At 42.8% G+C, this 22,315-nt stretch overlaps 1 protein-coding gene across 4 annotated transcripts in view; it reads left to right on the top strand.

The window, feature by feature from the left end:
* LOC121568030 (fibroblast growth factor receptor 2) overlaps positions 1-11,439 on the top strand; it is a 111,432-nt gene extending 99,993 nt beyond the window's left edge. For all 4 annotated transcript variants that reach the window (XM_041878595.2, XM_041878585.2, XM_041878578.2 and 1 more), the window contains exons 16-18: positions 6,620-6,757; positions 7,403-7,508; positions 9,791-11,439. In XM_041878595.2, coding sequence (XP_041734529.2) covers positions 6,620-6,757; positions 7,403-7,508; positions 9,791-9,955 — 409 coding nt within the window. In that variant the 3' untranslated portion in view covers positions 9,956-11,439. The remainder of the gene's footprint in view (positions 1-6,619; positions 6,758-7,402; positions 7,509-9,790) is intronic.
* Positions 11,440-22,315: the final 10,876 nt, after the last annotated feature.

The following is a 22,315-nucleotide window of genomic DNA, read 5'->3' as shown; positions in this document are numbered from 1 at the left end:
ACAGAGATCATGTGACAGATCATGTGACACTTAGATTGCACACAGGTGGACTTTATTTAACTAATTATGTGACTTCTGAAGGTAATTGGTTGCACCAGATCTTATTTATTGGCTTCATAGCAAAGGGGGTGAATACATACAGTGGGGAGAACAAGTATTTGATACACTGCTGATTTTGCAGGTTTTCCTACTTACAAAGCATGTAGAGGTCTGTAATTTTTATCATAGGTACACTTCAACTGTGAGAGACGGAATCTAAAACAAAAATCCAGAAAATCACATTGTATGATTTTTCAGTAATTAATTTGCATTTTATTGCATGACATAAGTATTTGATACATCAGAAAAGCAGAACTTAATATTTGGTACAGAAACCTTTGTTTGCAATTACAGAGATCATACATTTCCTGTAGGTCTTGACCAGGTTTGCACACACTGCAGCAGGGATTTTGGCCCACTCCTCCATACAGACCTTCTCCAGATCCTTCAGGTTTCGGGGCTGTCGCTGGGCAATACGGACTTTCAGCTCCCTCCAAAGATTTTCTATTGGGTTCAGGTCTGGAGACTGGCTAGGCCACTCCAGGACCTTGAGATGCTTCTTACGGAGCCACTCCTTAGTTGTCCTGGCTGTGCGTTTCGGGTCGTTGTCATGCTGGAAGACCCAGCCACGACCCATCTTCAATGCTCTTACTGAGAGAAGGAGGTTGTTGGCCAAGATCTCGCGACACATGGCCCCATCCATCCTCCCCTCAATACGGTGCAGTCGTCCTGTCCCCTTTGCAGAAAAGCATCCCCAAAGAATGATGTTTCCACCTCCATGCTTCACGGTTGGGATGGTGTTCTTGGGGTTGTACTCATCCTTCTTCTTCCTCCAAACACGGCGAGTGGAGTTTAGACCAAAAAGCTCTATTTTTGTCTAATCAGACCACATGACCTTCTCCCATTCCTCCTCTGGATCATCCAGATGGTCATTGGCAGACTTCAGACGGGCCTGGACATGCGCTGGCTTGAGCAGGGGGACCTTGCGTGCGCTGCAGGATTTTAATCCATGACGGCGTAGTGTGTTACTAATGGTTTTCTTTGAGACTGTGGTCCCAGCTCTCTTCAGGTCATTGACCAGGTCCTGCCGTGTAGTTCTGGGCTGATCCCTCACCTTCCTCATGATCATTGATGCCTCACGAGGTGAGATCTTGCATGGAGCCCCAGACCGAGGGTGATTGACCGTCATCTTGAACTTCTTCCATTTTCGAATAATTGCGCCAACAGTTGTTGCCTTCTCACCAAGCTGCTTGCCGATTGTCCTGTAGCCCATCCCAGCCTTGTGCAGGTCTACAATCTTATCCCTGATGTCCTTACACAGCTCTCTGGTCTTGGCCATTGTGGAGAGGTTGGAGTCTGTTTGATTGAGTGTGTGGACAGGTGTATTTTATACAGGTAATGAGTTCAAACAGGTGCAGTTAATACAGGTAATGTGTGGAGAACAGGAGGGCTTCTTAAAGAAAAACGAACAGGTCTGTGAGAACCAGAATTCTTACTGGTTTGTAGGTGATCAAATACTTATGTCATGCAATAAAATGCAAATTCATTTCTTAAAAATCATACAATGTGAACTTCTGGATTTTTGTTTTAGATTCTGTCTCTCACAGTTGAAGTGTACCTATGATAAAAATTACAGACCTCTACATGCTTTGTAAGTAGGAAAACCTGCAAAATCGGCAGTGTATCAAATACTTGTTCTCCCCACTGTATGTACGCACCACTTTTCCGTTATTAATTTTTTAGAATTTTTTTGACAAGTTATTTTTTTAATTTCACTTCACCAATTTGGACTATTTTGTGTATATCCATTACATGAAATCCAAATAAAAATCAATTTAAATTACAGGTTGTAAAGCAACAAAATAGGAAAAACGCCAAGGGGGATGAATACTTTTGCAAGGCACTGTATGCTATTCTACATAATCTGTATACTACACCTGACCCCAGTCTCCGAGGGTCTCAGATGCAAAATGCAAAAATCACATTTCCAATTCAAATAAAATGTTATTGGTCGCGTACACATATTTTGCAGATGTTATCACAGGTGCAGCGAAATGCTTATGTTTCTAGCTGCAACATTGCGGTAATACCTAACAATAGAAAACTATACACACATGCATATTAATATACACTTGTCAGGGCTTGACATTCAGGTAAATTTGCCAATGGCACACTGAGCCATTGCCAACTGAAAGCAACTGTCCCGAATGAAAACAAATACTGGCCCGGGTCAAGATCTGGCAGGAAAGCAGATGATGTGCGCGTAATTTCAATAGCAGGTGATTTTATCTTTCATTTGGGCTGAGCAAGTAGCCTACAGCATTCATACAGACATTGACAAGTTAAATTCAAGGGCTTTCAAGGACTTTTTCCAAGTACTTAATTGTAATTTTCAAGGACTTGCATTTTATATTGAATTGTTGTAATAGCCTATAGAAATAAATCTCCCCCCAAAATGTATGCAAAAAAGTATGCATTACCACTTGTTTTTATTAAGACTTCCCAATGGCATTATACGTTGACATAAAAAAAATATATATATACATTCTAAAACATGTCAGAATAGAGTGGGCATTGCCTGACTAAATAGACTGCATGCAACAGTAGATTCTCCCAACACAAACAAAGTAATGAATTCTGTGGTAGCTAGTCAGTCTCTCCATTTGAAATGTTGAAGAGTTATTACGTGGTTATTGTATCATGTTTTAAAAATGAGAAAGTGAGCAAAAACTGGGTTCCCTTTGTAGTGCTGATCCTCAACACGGGGGCCCCTCAGGGGTGCGTGCTCAGTCCCCTCCTGTACTCCCTGTTCACCCATGACTGCATGGCCAGGCACAACTCCAACACGTCATTAAGTTTGCAGACGACACAACAGTGGTAGACCTGATCACCGACGACGATGAGACAGCCTATAGGGAGGAGGTCAGAGACCTGGCCGTGTGGTGCCAGGATAACAACCTCTCCCTCAACGTGATCAAGACAAAGGAGATGATTGTGGACTACAGGAAATAAAGAGGACTGAGCACGCCCCCATTCTCATCGACGGGGCTGTAGTGGAACAGGTTGAGAGCTTCAAGTTCCTTGGGGTCCACATCACCAACAAACTATCATGGTCCAAACACACCAAGACAGTTGTGAAGAGGGCATGACAAAGCCTATTCCCCCTCAGGAGACTGAAAAGATTTGGCATGGGTCCTCAGATCTTCAAAAAGTTATACAGCTGCACCATCGAGAGCATCCTGACTGGTTGCATCCCGCTTGGTATGGCAACTGCTCGGCCTCCGACCGCAAGGCACTACAGAGGGTAGTGCGTACGGCCCAGTACATCACTGGGGCCAAGCTTCCTGCCATCCAGGACCTCTATACCAGGCGGTGTCAGAAGAAGGCCCTCAAAATTGTCAAAGACTCCAGCCACCCTAGTCATAGACTGTTCTCTCTGCTACCGCACGGCAAGCGGTACCAGAGAGCCAAGTCTAGGTCCAAAAGGCTTCTTAACAGCTTCTACCCCCAAGCCATAAGACTCCTGAAAAGCTAATCATGGCTACCCGGACTATTTGCATTGCCCCCCCACCCCATCCCAACCCCCTCTTTTATGCTGCTGCTACTCTGTTTATTATTTATGCATAGTCACTTTAACTCTACCCACATGTACATATTACCTCAATTACCTCGACGAGTTATTTTAATTTACTGCTGCTCTTTAATTATTTGCTTTTTTTTTTTTTTTTTACTTATCTATTTTTTACTTAACACTTTTTTTCCCTCTTTTCTTAAAAACTGCATTGTTGGTTAAGGGCTTGTAAGTAAGCATTTCACTGTAAGGTCTACACCTGTTGTATTCGGCGCATGTGGCAAATAAAATTCGATTTGATTTGATTTAATGTAATGCTTTGTATGGAAAACAAGTTGAAGCCAACATTCAATGTTGTCTTGCTCATAATAACCGAAGATGGTTTTACCGCAACGAGAGCAACAGACTAGCGCAGCATCTGTTAATTGAAACGGCGGGAAACAAATGAAAGTGGTTACAAAAAAACGAATTGGAGCAGTAGAACTTCTAATTCGGCTTCCATAACTTCAAGGACTTTTAAAGGACTAAATAGCCTAAAGTAAATGTCTGATTATCAAGGTAGACTGTATAGCGCATAGCAAATATTCAACCAAGACTGAACTTTTTATACCTGGTTTGCATACCCATTCTTGCCTTAGCATTTATTGGTATATATCATAACTTGGAACATCTTTCCTACCGCTTTCCTACCCCTACCACTGTCGGTCTTCAGTGAGCTGCTCCACGCAACAATCTCAAGCTAGGCTATGTGTGCGGGGGCGTGTGATAAATAATCGACATAACGAACTAACAGCTTCAGAAATTCATCTGTTTCTTTATCAATTATATAGCCTAGATTAAAAATAGCATTATTACAATATTATTTTCACTGGCCCAAGCGGGCCACTGACGGGGATGACCAACTGGCCCAGAGAGTTTCCCAAACCTCCCTGGGCCAGCTGGCAACCCTGAATGTCAAGCCCTGCTTGTACATGTGTGAACTAAGACAAATATAAGCACCCACCTTAGTGTGTTTTGGTTTGTTTTTTGCTTTTTACTACGATGCAGCCTTTGTATAAACACAAGCTATGGCCAGGTTGGATGCCAGGTCACTGGCTGCAGTGACCCTTGGAGAGTGTGTATGCGTGTGTGTGCGTGCAGTCATGCACACATGTGTATGCTTGCACTTGGATCTGTTAGTGTGTATATATCTACATGGGCCAGTGGAATGACAATAGGTGAGCGATGGATACAAAGTGCCATTGAATGGAGCAAAGGGGTGTGTTAACAAACGGAGAGATAGAAAAGAGAACCAACGCAGGGCCGGTTATGTAAACAAATGGATGGAGAGATAACCACAGGAGTAAATAAAAGATCAGGGTGTCTTTGTGTCTTGTTGTGGCCTCTTTGGGTCACTAAGGTAGGCGTGTAGCTCTGTGTGTGTGTGTGTGTGTGTGTGCCGCCTTTCCCTGCGTGTGCTATAATACACTCTTTGTTGCTCCCAACACACACACTGCCATGATGATTCATTGATTATCCCCTAAAATGAAATCGGGGAGGGCACTGTGGATCTGTCTCCGTCCGTTAGTACGTACGTCACATGCGATATCTCAGACAGCACTGGCCTGATTTTGACGAAACTTGGAATGTGAATGATGCGTCCTGCCATTGATCCGGCATTTACAAAATTACACTGATTGGCAAGATGGTGGCGTTATAACAAGCGATTGAAAATGCAAACTTTGAAAGGTCGCCCCTCACTCCGTTTGACCTAAAGTCAGGAAATGCAGTACATAGGTCCCTCTCCTCACAAGGAACACATTTGCCTCAGGGACCCATGATGGATTTTTTTTGAAAAACGCTTAAAACTCTCCTGACACCAAATTACCGATCTGCACGAAACTTGATATGTTGCATCTATGGACGAATATCTCTCAACGCAATATTTTACAGACTAGTACCTAAAACAATATTGACCAATAAACATTTTCGTGGGCGTGGTCTGGCACATAAATGCATATAAATCAGTCACATATATTCATATTGTAACAACATTTGGTACACATGTTGCAAACACTGTCAAGACTCAACATGCAGGAACATTCATGTCGACCACATGGTGGCGCTATAACGGGCACATGTTTTGTTACTATCAGTATAGTCTAGTTTGAATTGGGGGCTGCATCATTTGTGGGGGATGACATTTTTACTGCCTTGTTTTTTGTTGAGATATGCCAGTCAGTGGAGAAGTGTTGGCTGTTCTCAGTGTATCTTGTGTAGATACAGCATGACATTGATGAATATCAGTATCAGGGTATCATTGATGCTTTTAATTAGTGTTGTAATAATGACTGGACACTGTACAGTACAGTCACGATGTACAGTAGAGTTAGCTAGCTAGCTATTTACACAGTCACCCATTAGGCCGACATAAATAGTCACTTTACTGTAAACCTTATCTCTGGGTGGGGGATCCATTCTACTGTTTCTTTTGGAGTGTCTGACTGGACAATGGGGGCCAGTGTGACACTGTGACTGTCCAGTATCGTTACAAAGGGCATTTTTGATGCCAGGTCCAGCATGGCACTGCCCACCAGCTGTGGGAGCGGGTCAGTATCGCAGGATGGTGTGGGCCAGCGGAGGGAGGGCAGAAAGAGGCTGTTGATAGTAACACCCCGCGACAATCACACTGTTGTTCCCCACCACCTCTACACTAAAGATATATTTGTTAAACTGAGTAGAACTAAATGAATGTTAGGGGCGAACATTTATAGAGAATGTTTAGCGTTTTAATTAATGGAATCAATGGAATGATGTAGCTATGGGTTCTTTTAACAGTTATCCTTCAACCCTTTGGTTCTCTGAGCAGTACCAGTTGAAATCGTGTGAAAAATAAGAAAAAAGAAAAGTCCAATACTTCCATTGCCATCAATTGTTATCACTTGTATGTATGTATCAATGGACGCATAACATGATAATAGTAATGAAATCATGAATGTTGAATATGTGTGTTTGTGTTTTTCTTCCCAGCTGGTCATTTGGGGTGCTGATGTGGGAGATCTTCACCCTGGGGGGTTCTCCGTACCCCGGCATCCCCGTAGAGGAGCTCTTCAAGCTGTTGAAAGAGGGCCATCGTATGGACAAGCCTGGCAACTGCACCAATGAGCTGTATAATACCATCTTTATCACTTTATCTACTTTATCTCATACACACACACACACATGTGCATGCAGGCAGGCAGGCAGGCGGGCAGGCAGACACACACACGCACGAATGTACGCACTCACACACACACACACACACAAACCCTACTGGGGTCCCCACCCTCACCCCATCTCCATCAGATCCATGACCCTACACAGCTGGCCTGGGCCTGTATCAATGTTGTCATTCACAATGGGCCCTCTCCAGTCACACAGTACACAATGTCACTGCCTGCATCGGTACTGTAGGGCCTAATGTTCTCACACTGTACTGGAAACAGTGAAACCCACAGTGGAGACAGACAGACCTAGGATAGGATTGGTATTGGCGTGCATTTGTTTTAAACGTTAGAGAGTGCAGAGAAATAGAAGCAGCATAGCTGTGTTTGGATTGGCTGGTTCATACCTTGACACCTAGGCTCAGAGAAATTAGTCTTTATCATTTCACCCACTTTTGACAGGCAATTGGACAATGATTTTAGAAATGTGCATCAGAGTCTGTTGAATGGGTGGCAGGGCATGTGTTTTGGAAAGAAAAACAATAAAGTAATTTTGCCAACCATTCATTCTCCTTCTCTCTGTCTCTGTCTTTCTCTCTCTCTGTCTCAGGTACATGATGATGAAAGACTGTTGGCACGCCATCTCCTCCCACCGGCCCACCTTCAAGCAGCTGGTGGAGGATCTAGACCGCATCCTCACCCTGGCCACGAATGAGGTGAGGGCACAAACCAGAGTCATTCCACTTCACCTTTTCATCCCTAGAATCTGGAGCCAGAGCAATTCACTTACCTCCAGGGTTGGGGTCAATTCCCTTTCAATTCAGGAAGTAAACTGAAATTCAAATTCAAATTTTTTCTGTTGAAAAGCATTGAGGAAAACATGGAATTGGAATATCAGTTTACTTCCTGAATTGACTGAATTGAAAAGGAGTTGACCCCAAACCTGCTGACCTTGTATTCTTGGAAGTGCTTGGTCAATGAGAAGTATGACATAAAAGCATGTCAGGCTTCTCTCCTAAAAGCTTGGAAAAAGGTGAACACGATACAGGTTCACGGACACTCCAATTGCCGGGGTAAGCAAAGTTGAACAACGCTTTTTTTAAAACAAGAATGTTCAAAAAGCATTAGAAGGAACCTGCGTTGGCTGACACATGACCTTACCAATGACCAGAAAATGGCTGCTTGATTCGAACCAGGCCCCAGAGCTGTGGCCATGGCCCACTGATGTTAATCAATCATCAATAGCTACTCTGAGCTATTCCTCGCCTCAGAATAATGGCTTGTGTTTCTTTCCGTTCCCCTCCTGTCGTGTGTGATATCCATGCGCGGGCCTGAAGAGGGGCTGTGGTTGGAAATCTGTCAGGGCTCGTCTGGCCTCAGACTGGGCCTCCATAGATTATGCCAAAAGCTCCAACTTCAGGGTTTCAGAGTTTGAACTTTTTTAAATGTAATAAAGCGCCCTTCTTTTTTTCTTTTCTTTTTTAACCGCTGGCAGATGTGGCGCTCTTTAGTAATGTGAGACGCCTTGTATTCAGCTGAGAAATGGAAGCCAGCACTCGTTTTTATAAGAACGCTCAAACCCCAACAACGCTTCTCTTCTTCCTCCCCACTCACTCTCAACTATTTCTTAACCTCACAACTATTCCAATAACTGCCACGAAAGACAAGAGAAAAAGGAGAGAGGAGGGTGCAAGGATAAAGATGAAAAGAGCAAAAACAACTGCAAAATGCTGGTTCAAGTAAAAAAAAGCCCTAAAATTAAAGAGATTTTCCAGTACTTTTGTATACTTTTTAGCCAGTTGCTTTGAAAGTAGCCTCACGAGCCAAAAGTGGTCCCCGAAAATGGTTACTATGTCACATATGTGCAGATATGTGCAACACGTCATTGCTCTCTCTTGTGTGCATCTAGCTAGCTGTCACTCAAATGGCGAGGGGCTGAAGCTCATTGGCTAGAACTCAGATTGCAAGGGGGCTGGCCCACATGGGGGAAAATGTAGGGAAAATGGCACAGCACAGCTTCCAGAAAAACCGTTGCTTTCAAACTAGGGATTTTGTGGCTAATTGAGGTAAGACAGTAATTCTGCTTATAGATTATGCATGTATGAACTACAGATTGGCACATCCAGCCCAAAGCGGGAGGTTTAAAAAATAATTAGTGGTCGCCAAAGTTCCGGAGCATGTCTTTTATAACATACATTTAGTTTTTTATATTTTCCTTGGTTTTTGGGTGAGCACTGAAGGTTGCCAGAGTACTGGTGTATCATCCTCCTACTGTGCTCAAATCCACGTTCCAATTTCAGGTTTGTTTGGATTGTGCTGGGTAGTGACATGAAGCAGAGCGGTATGGGTGGAGCCCAGAGTTGGGTATCCCTCTGTTTTAGTTTGAACAGTCTCTCTCTCTTTGGTCTCTTTCTCTCGCTCTCTCTCCCTCTCTGGTTTGTCTTTCTCTCTGGGCTCCCCACCCTCTCTCTGCCTCTCTCTCTCCCCCCTTTCTTACTGGTCTCTCTTTTCTCTCTCTCTGGTCTCCCCCCTCCCTTTCTTTCTTGTTCTCTCATTCACGTTCTCTCGCTTTCTCTGTCTGGGTGCTCTCCCTTGCCCACCCAGACACATTGAACCATTTTATACTGAGACTAACAGCAACCAGGTCAGCATTGCTCTATGTGAACTGTGCTGGAAAGTTCCCCTCTCTCCAGCCCACGCACCATTTAAGAAGTATTATTCATCCACATATTTTCAAATGGATTTAAAATCGTTTTCTCTCCTGGCGCCAACATTTTTCATAAATCCTTCCAGCGTGATAGTTTATAGTTTACATAAATAAAATAATGAAGATGATACTCTCCACAAGATCCTCTCCGCATGTCCGTCACTGTCCTCCTGAAACTGTCTTCATGCCTGTCTCTATTTCAGTATTTTCCATTTGTCTCTCTCTCCTCTCTCATTCTCCTCTAAACCTGTGAGTGTAATAGTTCTTCCCTCTCACTCTGTCTGTGTGTAGGAGTATCTGGACCTGTGTGCCCCAGCGGAGCAGTATTCTCCCAGCTTCCAGGACACACGCAGCTCCTGTTCCTCCGGTGACGACTCCGTGTTCTCCCATGACCCCCTACCAGACGAGCCCTGTCTCCCGAAGTACCAGCACATCAATGGGGGTGTCAAAACATGAGCCCTCCCCTCCTCAATCCCCCCATCCAGCCCCAGCCTGACTTGACCCCCCCACAAAGAGACACTTCCATAGAGAGAAAATGAGATATACCCCCACCACCAACCCCCAAAACCTCTGGCTCCCAATGGACTAACGGACCCAGATGGGACTGGGCTCGTGGCAGCGCTGCTTTTAGAACCACACACACACGTTTGTACACACACACTCATACACATGTTCAATGTCTTAAGGAGAGGACAGTGACCCTTCATCAGTGTTCCTCTTGACTGACTGAATGAATAGCTGATCCCAAGGGTCCCCCTCCTCTCCTCTCTTGCCGTTTTATTTGTTTTCCACGAGAGTTTGGAATTTACTATTTTTGCGTTATATGATTCCACTCCGTTGGCTGGCATTCCAAGACTTTTGTTTGTTCCCAGAGGGAAAATATGGACCGTGATGAACTGAAAAAACAAGGGACTCATAAAGAGGACGACAAAATAGGAAGCTGAAAGGACTGAAAGAAAGCATCAACTAACAAATACAGATGAATAGGAGAAGAGCGCATACAGACACTGCCTCTTATATTTTGTAATATTGTCTTGTTTCTTTTTACCTTATCTTGATAAGCCCACACACTTATTATTATTATGGAGAAAAATAATACACATTATATAGTGCTGGGTATATTTGTAAATATATTCAAATATGTATAAATATATATTATATATTTACAGTGAATTATTTTTTTGTATTGACTCCAGAATAATTCCCCCTCTCCTCTCCCCTCCTCCCTCTTTGGGTTTGAGACAGGTGTGTCATCACCCAGGTTATGTTTCTGTTCAGTTGTGTTCTTTTAAACACACACACACACAAATATAGGCATGCGCAAATATACACATATAGGCACACACACACAAAAACACACACTCTCACTCTCATTCAATGACACAGTGGAGTATTGGCTTTCAGGGAAAGAGGTAGCATGTTAATTTATTGATTTATGTTTTTTTTTTATGAAATCAAAAAGATGTAAAAATAAAATAAAAATAATAATAATAGTAAGAAATAAATAATGCTATTAATGATGCTGATAATAAATAATCCATTATGTTTATTATCGTAATTTAAAATGATCTTTCAGAGGTAACAGAAACAAAGCTATTTTTAGTAGTGGGTGTTTGAAAGTACTGTACATTTTATTGTCTGCTAATCCCTTTATGTAGATGATGCAGTTTCTATCCAGTCAATCTTAGGTTTGCATTTGATATGATATGATTTCTGGATATTTATAAATGATTGAAAAGAAAAATGATTTTGGAACTACCCACTAGCAATCTGTTAATTAATTTAGACTTAAAGATAGACTCCAAATTCGCACCAGAGGGTTCAAAGCTGAAAAACAAAAGTGTTAAATCATTCAAGTATTTCTTTTCTACTGGACCAAGTTTAAGATGTTCTTTGCAAGTGTTCTTGCCGCATTTGCAAAATAAAAGATGGAAAAACAAGTGTTTGTGGTAATTTCTATTTTGTGTAATCGCACTATTCAGTCAAAAGTTACTAGTTTCTGGTATCTTGTCATGTCCTTGAGAGACAAAGAGGTCTGAGAATGGCTATATTGGAATATCAGACAATTATCAGTTTTTGTTGGTGTCAGCTGATTAGTTGATTGATTTGATCAGATAATAATTAATTTAGCAGAGTGAACGGTTGATTTATGTAAACATGTAGGTAATCAGTGTTGATTTATTATCAACTGTGATTGATAATGGCTGTGTTCATATAGTTAATGGCACTTTATTCATATAAGCAAAGCAATAACATTAATAGCAACATACAGCAAAAAATAATAATAAACTGAGTTGATTAAAGTATCGCCAAATTAATTCAACTTTAATTAAAATGTATTATATTTTTGCCAGTCAGTCTATAGGAGGGGTGGGGGAATGATGTGTCTAGTTGTAGGGCCTGGAATTAAGTTAGGAAAACTGCCCAGAACAGGGTTCGCTGGAGGTGCACTGTTGAGGCCCTTTGCTCCTCTAGGAGCTAAAAATAATAAAGACTTGATTAAATCCGTATTGCGGAAGATCCGCGGTTTGGCACGATTGAAATTTATAAAGGCAATGTTCCCGTGTTCACAGAGACTGCATTAGCCATGCTGCATATGTCGCCTCAATTGGAAATGACCTTTACATTTCAATCGCTCTATACCGCTCTATATCAGCGATACGGATTGAATCAAGCCCTTATTCAAGTCAAGTTGGAAGGCCAGCGATTGTTAAGAGTAGACATTTACAGTTACATTCTTTAGAGTAAATCTTAATTCCCTCACCCTCAATAACCAAGTGTTGACTTGTCTTGCTCTGAGAATCTCAGAGTGCACTGCACCCCCACCCCTGTGACTCGATGGCGCCTTCTTCCACTCATCGTGTTCTCTCATGCCCCTGTAACCTGAGAGGGCTTGGAGGGAAAAGTGGGGGAAAACATTTAGCTTTTTCCACCGAATAGAGGGAAGAACAGAAAAGGCCAAGAAGAGCCCTGTAGGATTGGAGGAAAGAAAGAGTGGCAGAGTTTAACCGCAGAGCCATACACCCTTCATTATAGGGTGTAGAGAAAGAGAGAAAGGCGATGGTGGTGGCCGGATATCCACACTGGCTATAGCTCACTGTTATCAGCACCAAGGCTCAGCCGCTCTCCATTGTCCTGTGGGCTGGTTATACACAGTCCTGGAGAGGGCAGGGTGGGGTGAACACACTCCAAGGAGGAGGTTGCACATTGAGACTGGAGAGAGTTTAGAGTGTTCCCTATACACAGAAGTTCAAAGCAACCCCTAATACAATGAAAAACTATTTCCAGAAATTAGTGACTGAGATTGAAAGAAGTTGTGATTTTAAGACCACACACTGATTCAGTACACAGACATAGACATATTCTTCTTCATTCCCCTGAGATTTCCTTGCAACGTATATACTACGAAGTTACTGTACCTTTAGTCTCTTCCCACAGCCTCTGCATGGAGCTCCATGAGTCTAGCAAACAAGACCAATGTACCTTTCGAAAAACACAATTCTAGAACTGTACATAATTGTATTATATTGTGGTCCTCTGTAGCTCAGCTGGTAGAGCACGGCGCTTGTAACGCCAAGGTAGTGGGTTCGATCCCCGGGACCACCCATACACAAAAAAAAATAATGTATGCACGCATGACTAAGTCGCTTTGGATAAAAGCGTCTCCTAAATGGCATATTATTGTGGACATTCTGTGAATTTATTGATATCACATGTATTATTTTGCTGAGGTATTCATATATTATTTTATTAAACTGCACCCCAGGGATGATTGCAATATATAACTTTCTGGTTTAGAGATTATCTCTATCTTCTTAAACCCTGACCACCACACCCAGACAAAGTGTTGGCTTTCCCATAGAGGGGGCTACAATATTAGCCATGGCTAACTTCTACGGAGACAGGGCGGCAGCCATTGGCGACGTATGGGCTATAAGGGGCCGATTCAGACTTAGGAAATGTACGCCTTTCCTACGCACTTCTCAGTAGTTGGTATTCAGACTTACTTACTGCAGGCTCATAATGCGCTCTACAGGTGTGGCTACCTTGCGCGCATTGAATACATTTAATTCAACTGCTGAAATCCCTCCCACTTGCTGGCAAACATATTTTCTCTTTAAGTTTTCATTCAATAGGGATTTCAGTACATTTATCTTAAGCCATCCCTTTCAATACAGTGTACGTTTAATTAGAATTTTGTCAACAGACTCACTAGAATACATAGAGAGAATGGGTTCAGAATATAGGGGTCGATGAAAGAAAGCCATCTAAATATATGCATATTCGTCTCCATTTCAGCTCCAACTGGTAGATTTTAAAATACTCAGATTTTGTAGATTATTTCATGGTTAGAATAAATGGTAGGAATAAAAAAACAGGTTTGGAGAGTCTTTACGCACAAAATATATTGATGAAAAAAAAAAGTGTTTTGATTCATCTTAAGAGTTGCCATAGTCAAGTTTGTTACAGGCTTTGGTTTTTCCATTTATGTTTTGAGGTTGGACTTTAGCACGTATAGCGCGTTAGCGCGTAAGGCGCACCAATTGATGTAACTCGTTAGTCAGTATGTGTTAACCTGTGTTGGTTGCCATCTCGTTAGTGGGAAGGTGTTTCACCTGTGCTGGCCCAGGTGCAATTTAAGAGTGGCTGGCCCAGTGCTCCAGTTGTCTTGAGAGATGTGGAGAGTCAACACCTTTAGTTGGCTCTCTAGTTTGAGTTCTAGACAAACAATCCTTTATCTTCGCCTTTTTGGTTTGCTTCCTGTCTTTAAGTTTGGTGTGGGTTTTTCTTTTGTTTGCCTCTTCTTGGGCACATTTAGTGGGTGCTCATGGTGAGTGTCTTTTTAGGTTCCAGTTGTTGTTGCTAGTCAACTTTCAGTGGACACCCCCATGTGTGTCTTTCAGAACCCCTCCTAAAACCCTGCGTGTTTCATTTTGGCTGTTGGTCAGTGACTCTTTGTTAGTTCCCCTTTCTGTTTGAGCGACAATTTCTGATTTTCTTGCTGGGGAACGTAACAAGTACAATCCATTAAATATTGGAAGGTGGAATAAAGTGTACAATAAGGGTTGAACAATGGTACTAAACTCAGCAAAAAAAGAAACGTCCTCTCACTGTCAACTGCGTTTATTTTCAGCAAACTTAACATGTGTAAATATTTGTATGAACATAACAAGATTCAACAACTGAGACATAAACTGAACAAGTTCCACAGAAATGTGACTAACAGAAATTGATTAATGTGTCCCTGAACAAAGTAACAGTATCTGGTGTGGCCACCAGCTGCATTAAGTACTGCAGTGCATCTCCTCCTCATGGACTGCACCAGATTTGCCAGTTCTTGCTGTGAGATGTTACCCCACTCTTCCACCAAGGCACCTGCAAGTTCCCGGACATTTCTGGGGGGAATGGCCCTAGCCTTCACCCTCCGATCCAACAGGTCCCAGACGTGCTCAATGGGATTGAGATCCGGGCTCTTCGCTGGCCATGGCAGAACACTGACATTCCTGTCTTGCAGGAAATCACGCACAGAACGAGCAGTATGGCTGGTGGCATGGTCATGTCAGGATGAGCCTGCAGGAAGGGTACCACATGAGGGAGGAGGATGTCTTCCTTGTAACGCATAGCGTTGAGATTGCCTGCAATGACAACAAGCTCAGTCCGATGATGCTGTGACACACCACCCCAGACTATGACGGACCCTCCACCTCCAAATCAATCCCGCTCCAGAGTGTAACACTCATTCCTTCGACGATAAACACGAATCCGACCATCACCCCTGGTGAGACAAAACCGTGACTCGTCAGTGAAGAGCACTTTTTGCCAGTCCTGTCTGGTCCAGCGACGGTGGGTTTGTGCCCATAGACGGACCCTCCACCTCCCAATTGATCCCGCTCCAGAGTACAGGCCTCGGTGTAAAGCTCATTCCTTCGACGATAAACGCGAATCCAACCATCACCCCGGTGAGACAAAACTGTGACTCGTCAGTGAAGAGCACGGTGGGTTTGTGCCTATAGGCGACGTTGTTGCCAGTGATGTCTGGTGAGGACATGCCTTACAACAGGCCTACAAGCCCTCAGTCCAGCCTCTCTCAGCCTATTGCGGACAGTCTTACACTGATGGAGGGATTGTGCGTTCCTGGTGTAACTCGGGCAGTTGTTGTTGCCATCCTGTACCTGTCCCGCAGGTGTGATGTTCAGATGTACCGATTCTGTGCAGGTGTTGTTACACGTGGTCTGCCACTGCGAGGACAATCAGCTGTCTGTCCTGTCTCCCTGTAGCACTGTCTTAGGCGTCTCACAGTACGGACATTGCAATTTATTGCCCTGGCCACATCTGCAGTCCTCATGCCTCCTTGCAGCATGCCTAAGGCACGTTCACGCAGATGAGCAGGGACCCTGGGTATCTTTCTTTTGGTGTTTTTCAGAGTTAGTAGAAAGGCCTCTTTAGTGTCCTAAGTTGTCATAACAGTGACCTTAATTTCCTAACATCTGTAAGCTGTTAGTGTCTTAATGACCGTTCAACAGGTGCATGTTCATTAATTGTTTATGGTTCATTGAACAAGCATGGGAAACAGTGTTTAAACCCTTTACAATGAAGATCTGTGAAGTTATTTTGATTTTTAAGAATTCTCTTTGAAAGACAGGGTCCTGAAAAAGGGACATTTCTTTTTTTGCTGAGTTTATAATTCTACCCTAATCCTCAATCATGGAACTGTATGACAATGGTCCAGTCATCCTGAACCGTGCGCCAGCCTCCAGGTTTCAACAGCTATGTGTCGTCTGCATTCCATAATGATTCAAATAGGCTACATGTCCCAAATTATTGCACGGTAGCCTAATGTGATCCACTATTGCTAGAAACCCTCAGGAACACCTACAACTATGTGACAGAGGAATGGAAGGTAAATGAAATGGAATGATGCACAATGTAGGCTACAAATGGAAGGAAACTAACACTAAAGTGACAGTTATAAATGTATGTGGGTATTACTGATGGTGGCTCCCGATAGTGGCTAATATTTAACATGATACAAATTGTAAAATAAAACCCAGGCATATAATTAAAACATTCTAAAGCGCATAAATCAACTCATCAGGTTCTGCGCTACAGAAGCATATTGCTTGGGTCTCCAAATTTTATCCCTGCAAATTATGAGGGCAAACAGTTAATATTTGAATAACGGCACAGCTATTTATAGCCTACTTCAATGTGGAAAATGGGCCACAAAACGTCATGTTGATATGATTATCAGTTTGCTTTCATATGACTGGTTTCCCATTTGTCTCCAGGGATCACCAGGAACAATAATCTAAAACAATTGCTATGTGTATTTACAATCCCTTCTCCAAACTGATAACTCATTTACCTAGCTCTTATGAATGTATAAATTACAGTGCATGGAGAATTCAGTTTTTTCTATCGGAAAAAATAAAGTAGATGCTGATTCCGCTTGGAATAATTATGGAATTATTAGGGAATTAAGTCAAGGTCAGAATATGGCGTATCTGTCACAGGAGGCTGCTGATGGGAGAATGGCACATAATAATGTCCGGAACGGAGCACATGGAATGGCATCAAACTATGTATTTGATTGCATTCCACTGACTCTGCTCCAGTCATTACCACGAGCCCGTTCTCCTTATCTGTAGATACACCTCTGCCACACCTCAATTTCTTTGATCTCCACCCCAAACGCCTACCTTTCTGACACTGGCGTTTGCCCATGCTTAACTTCAAGGTCAGAATACGCATAGAGAGAAAAGTGCATAAAAAGGGAATTAAGTTCCATTTACACTCACATAATTTGGGTCTGAATTCCACCCCTAAGAGAGACTTTGTTCAGGAACTGGGCTGTGTTCATTAGGCACCAAATTGAACAAAGCAGACTTAAATAGGAAGGGACAACCTGGACTTCTCCAATAAGAAACACTCATTGAACGTTGTACAATGTTTGCCCTAGACTTGAAGTTGACTTGAAGTTTAACACTGCTTACTTTTTTACCGCCAGTGACCACCAATCCCTCCCTACGCAGCATGAAGTAAGGGTCCCATTATGAAGCAATCATGGTAGTATAATTGTGTTAAATAAATCCATCCCCCTGCATTTTCTGATTGTTTCATTGGCTCTCCAGCCTAAACTGCTGCTACTTAGCTTTTCAATGTACAGTGCATTCGGAAAGTATTCAGACCCCTTCTCTTTTTCCACATTTTGTTACGTTACAGCCTTAGTCTAAAATTGATTAATTTCTTTTTTTTCAAATCAATCTACACAAAATACCCCATAATGACAAAGTGAAAACAGGTTTAATTTTTTTTGCAAATGTATTAAAAATGTAAACATAAGTATTCAGACCCTTTGCTATGAGACTCGAAATTAAGCTCAGGTGCATCCTGTTTCCATTGATCATCCTTGAGATGTTTCTACAACTTGGAGTCCAACTGTGGTAAATTCAATTGATTGGACATAATTTGGAAAGGTGTGCACACACCTGTGTGTATATATAAGGTCCCACAATTGAAAGTGCATTTCAGAAAAAAAGCAAGCCGTGACGTCGAAGGAATTGTCCGTAGAGCTCCGAGACAGAATGGTGTCGAGGCACAGATCTGGGGAAAGGTACCAAAACATTTCTGCAGCATTGAAGGTCCCCAAGAACACAGTGGCCTCCATCATTCTTAAATGGAAGACGTTTGGAACCACCAAGCTGGCAGCCCAGCCAAACTGAACAATCGGGGGAGATGGGTCTTGGTCAGGGAGGTGACCAAGAACCTGATGGGCACTCAGACAGAAGCCACTCCTCAGTAAAAGGCACATGACAGCCTGCTTGGGGTTTGCCAAAAGGACTCTCAGACCATGAGAAACATGATTCTCTGGTCTGATGCAAGATGGTGCTGGAGGAGATGGCTGCCGTTTTACGGCCCCCTAACCAATTGTGCTGTTACGTGTGTTTTTTTTTGCATTATTTGTAATTTATTCTGTACATAATGTTTCTGCCACCGTCTCTTATGACCAAAAAGAGCTTCTGGATATCAGGACAGCGATTACTCACCTCATGTTGGATGAAAACATTTTATTCAACAAGTCGGACGCGAAGGATATTCTACAGACACCCAACAAGACCCAATTCCCCGTCATTCGCATGAGAAAGAGACAGAGATATCGTGGACGTAGGACGGGGTGCCTTGTAAGGATTCGACGCGAGCGAGTAATCTGCCTCTTCCATCAGTCCTATTAGCCAACGTACAATCATTGGAAAACAAAATGGATGACCTAAGATAAAGGATATCCTACCAACGGGACGTTAAACTGTAATATCTTATGTTTCACGAGTCGTAGATGAACGACGACAGGGATAACATACAGCTGGCGGGATATACGCTACATCGCCAGGATAGAACGGCTGACTCTGGTAAGACAAGGGGTGGCAGTCTGTGTATATTTGTAAACAACAGCTGGTGCACAAAATCTAATACTAAGGAAGTCTCGAGGTTTTGCTCGCCTGAGTTCGAGTATCTCATGATAAGCTGTAGACCACACTATTTACCAAGAGAGTTTTCGTCTACATTTTTCATAGCTGTCTATTTACCACCACAAACCAATGCTGGTACTAAGATTGCACTCAATGAGCTGTATAAGGCCATAAGCAAACAGGAAAGTGCTCATCCAGAGGCAGCGCTACTAGTGGCCGGGGACTTTAATGCAGGGAAACTTACATCCATTCTACCTAATTTCTACCAGCATGTTAAATGTGCAACCAGAGGAGAAAAGAAAACTCTAGACCACCTTCACTCCACACACAGAGACGCGTACAAAGCTCTCCCTCGCCCTCCATTTGGCAAATTTGACCATAATTCTATCCTCCTGAAGCGCCAGTGACTCGGTTAATAAGGAAGTGGTCAGATGACGCAGATGCTAAGCTACAGGACTGTTTTGCTAGCCCAGACTGTAATATGTTCCAGGATTCTTCTGATGGCATTGAGCAGTACACCACATCAGTCACTGGCTTCATGACCGTACGTACCCCAACCAGAAGCCATGGATTACAGGCAACATCCGCACTGACCTAAAGGGTACAGCTGCCACTTTCTAGTAGCGGGACTCTAACCCGGAGCACATCTTGCTCTTCATTTTAATCAGAGGGCTGATATAAATACTGCATGCCAGTCTCTCTTGGCTAAGAGTTGAGGAGAGACTGACTACATTACTTCTTCTTTTTATAAGAAACATTCGTGTGTTGAAAATCCCAAATTGTTTGCATAGTCAACTTACACACAGCTCTGACACACACACTTACCCCACCAGACATGCCAACAGGGGTCTTTTCACAGTCCCCAAATCCAGAACAAATTCAAAAAAAGCATACAGTATTGTATAAAGCCATTATTACTCAAATAAACAGCACACCTGGTTTCAAAAAACAGATAAAGCAACACCTCACAGCACAACGCCACTCCCCTATTTGACCTAGATAGAATGTGTGTATATATTGATATGTAGGCTACGTGTGCCTTTAAAAAATGTTTTATGTAGTTCTGTCCTTGAGCCGTTCTTTTCTATTAATGTTCTGTATTATGTCATGTTTCATGTTTTGTGTGGACCCCAGGAAGAGTAGCTGCTGCTTTTGCAACAGCTAATGGGGATCCTAATTAAATACCAAATACCCCACCCCCTCTTTTACGCTGCTGCTACTCTGTTTATTATCTATGCAGAGTGACTTTAACGTACATATTACCTCAATTACCTCGACTAACCAGTGCCCCCGCACATTGACTCTGTACCGGTACCCCCTGTATATAGCCTTCCTACTGTTATTTTATTTTACTGCTGCTCTTTAATTATTTTTTATTTTTATTTTTTACTTAACTTAAATTTAACTTTTTATTTTCTTAAAACTGCATTGTTGGTTAAGGGCTTGTAAGTAAGGTCTACACATGTTGTATTCGGCGCATGTGGCAAATAACATTTGATTTGATGATACCAAGATTGAACTCTTTGGCCTGAATGCCAAGCGTCACGTCTGGAGGAAACCTGGCACCATCCCTACGGTGAAGCATGGTGGTGGCAGCATCATGCTGTGGGGATGTTTTTCAGCGGCAGGGACTGGGAGACTAGTCAGGATCGAGGAAAAGAAGAACGGAGCAAAGTACAGAGAGATCCTTGATGAAAACCTGCTCCAGAGCACTCAGGACCTCAGACTGGGGCGACGGTTCACCTTCCAACAGGACAACACACAGCCAAGACAATGCAGGAGTGGCTTCGGGACAAGTCTCTGAATGTCCCTGAGTGGCCCAGATAGAGCCCGGACTTGAACCCGATCAAACATCTCTGGAGAGACCTGAAATACTGTAGCTGTGAGAGCTTGAGAGGATCTGCAGAGAAGAATGGGAGAAACTCCCCAAATACAGGTGTGCCAAGCTTGTAGCGTCATACCCAAGAAGACTTGAGGCTGTAATCACTGCCAAAGGTGTTGAATACTTATGTAAATGTGATATTTCAGTTTTTTATTTTTTATAAATTAACAACAATTTCTAAACCTGTTTTTGCTTTGTCATTATGGGGTGTTGTGTGTAGATTGAGGTGAGAAAAAAAATCCATTTTAGAATAAGGCTGTAACATAACAAAATGTGGAAAAAGTCAAGGGGTCTGAATACTTTCCGAATGCACATAACAGTTGACCAATGGGACTGCTGTATGGTCTATCCATCATGCCTGCATGCCTGCATGCTCAAACGTACCATTTGTATTGAAGAGAAGATCATGACTGGTTCATCGCTGGGTCAATGGCTATAGGAGGAAGGGAGGGCTCTACTTGTGTTTGATTAAGGGTTTGCAATGCACCTTGTCTGGTTCTTCATGGAAGGATAAACAAATCGAGTGTGTTTGTGGGTGAGTGCATGTGTGTGGTTTGTTGCCCAGTGGGGTCCTCCGTCACATTTGCTAATGGCACAATTGTGATGGAGCAGTTGTAATTCAGAAGATTTGACTAAAAGGCCTTACATTTTCATCAGTTGTTGACTTTGCATGTGGTCTTTTGTATCACTTGAGACAACATAGAAAACTCACAAACGGAAACACAAGACATAGGCGTAGAACTAAACAGTTGGAAGTAAAATAATGAACTCCTCATGAAAATATACTAAACAAAAAAATATAAACGCAACATGTAAAGTTTTGGTCCCATGTTTCATGAGCTGAAATAGAAAATCCCAGAAGTTTTCCATATGCACAAAAAGCTTATCTCAATTTTTTGGCACAAGTTTGTTTACATCCTTATGAGTGAGCATTTCTCCTTTGCCAAGATAATCCATCCACCTGACAGGTGTGGCATATCAAGAAGCTGATTAAACAGCATGATTATTACACAGGTGCACCTTGTGCTGGGGACAATAACAGGCCCCTCTAAAATGTGCATTTTGTCACACAACAGAATGCCACAGATGTCTCAAGTTGAGGGAGCGTGCAATTGGCATGCTGACTGCAGGAATGTCCACCAGAGCTGTTGCCAGTGAATTTAGTGTTCATTTCTCTACCATAAGCTGCCTCCAACTTCGTTTTAGAGAATTCGACAGTAGGTCCACCTGGCCTCACAATCGCAGACCACGTGTAACCACGCCAGCCCAGTATCTCTACATCCAGCTTCTTCACCTGCAGGATCGTCTGACACCAGCCACCCGGACAGCTGTGGGTTTGCACAATGGAATAATTTCTACACAAACTGTCAAAAACCATCTCAGGGAAGCTCGTCTGCGTGCTCGTCATCATCCCCAGGGTCTTGACCTGACTGCAGTTCGGCATCGTAACCAACTTCAGTGGGAAAA

This window comes from Coregonus clupeaformis, chromosome 1 (assembly GCF_020615455.1).
Source record: "Coregonus clupeaformis isolate EN_2021a chromosome 1, ASM2061545v1, whole genome shotgun sequence".
Taxonomy (NCBI): domain Eukaryota; kingdom Metazoa; phylum Chordata; class Actinopteri; order Salmoniformes; family Salmonidae; genus Coregonus; species Coregonus clupeaformis.
Note: the sequence above shows the minus strand (reverse complement) of the source record. Positions and strands in the feature narration are given on the sequence as shown.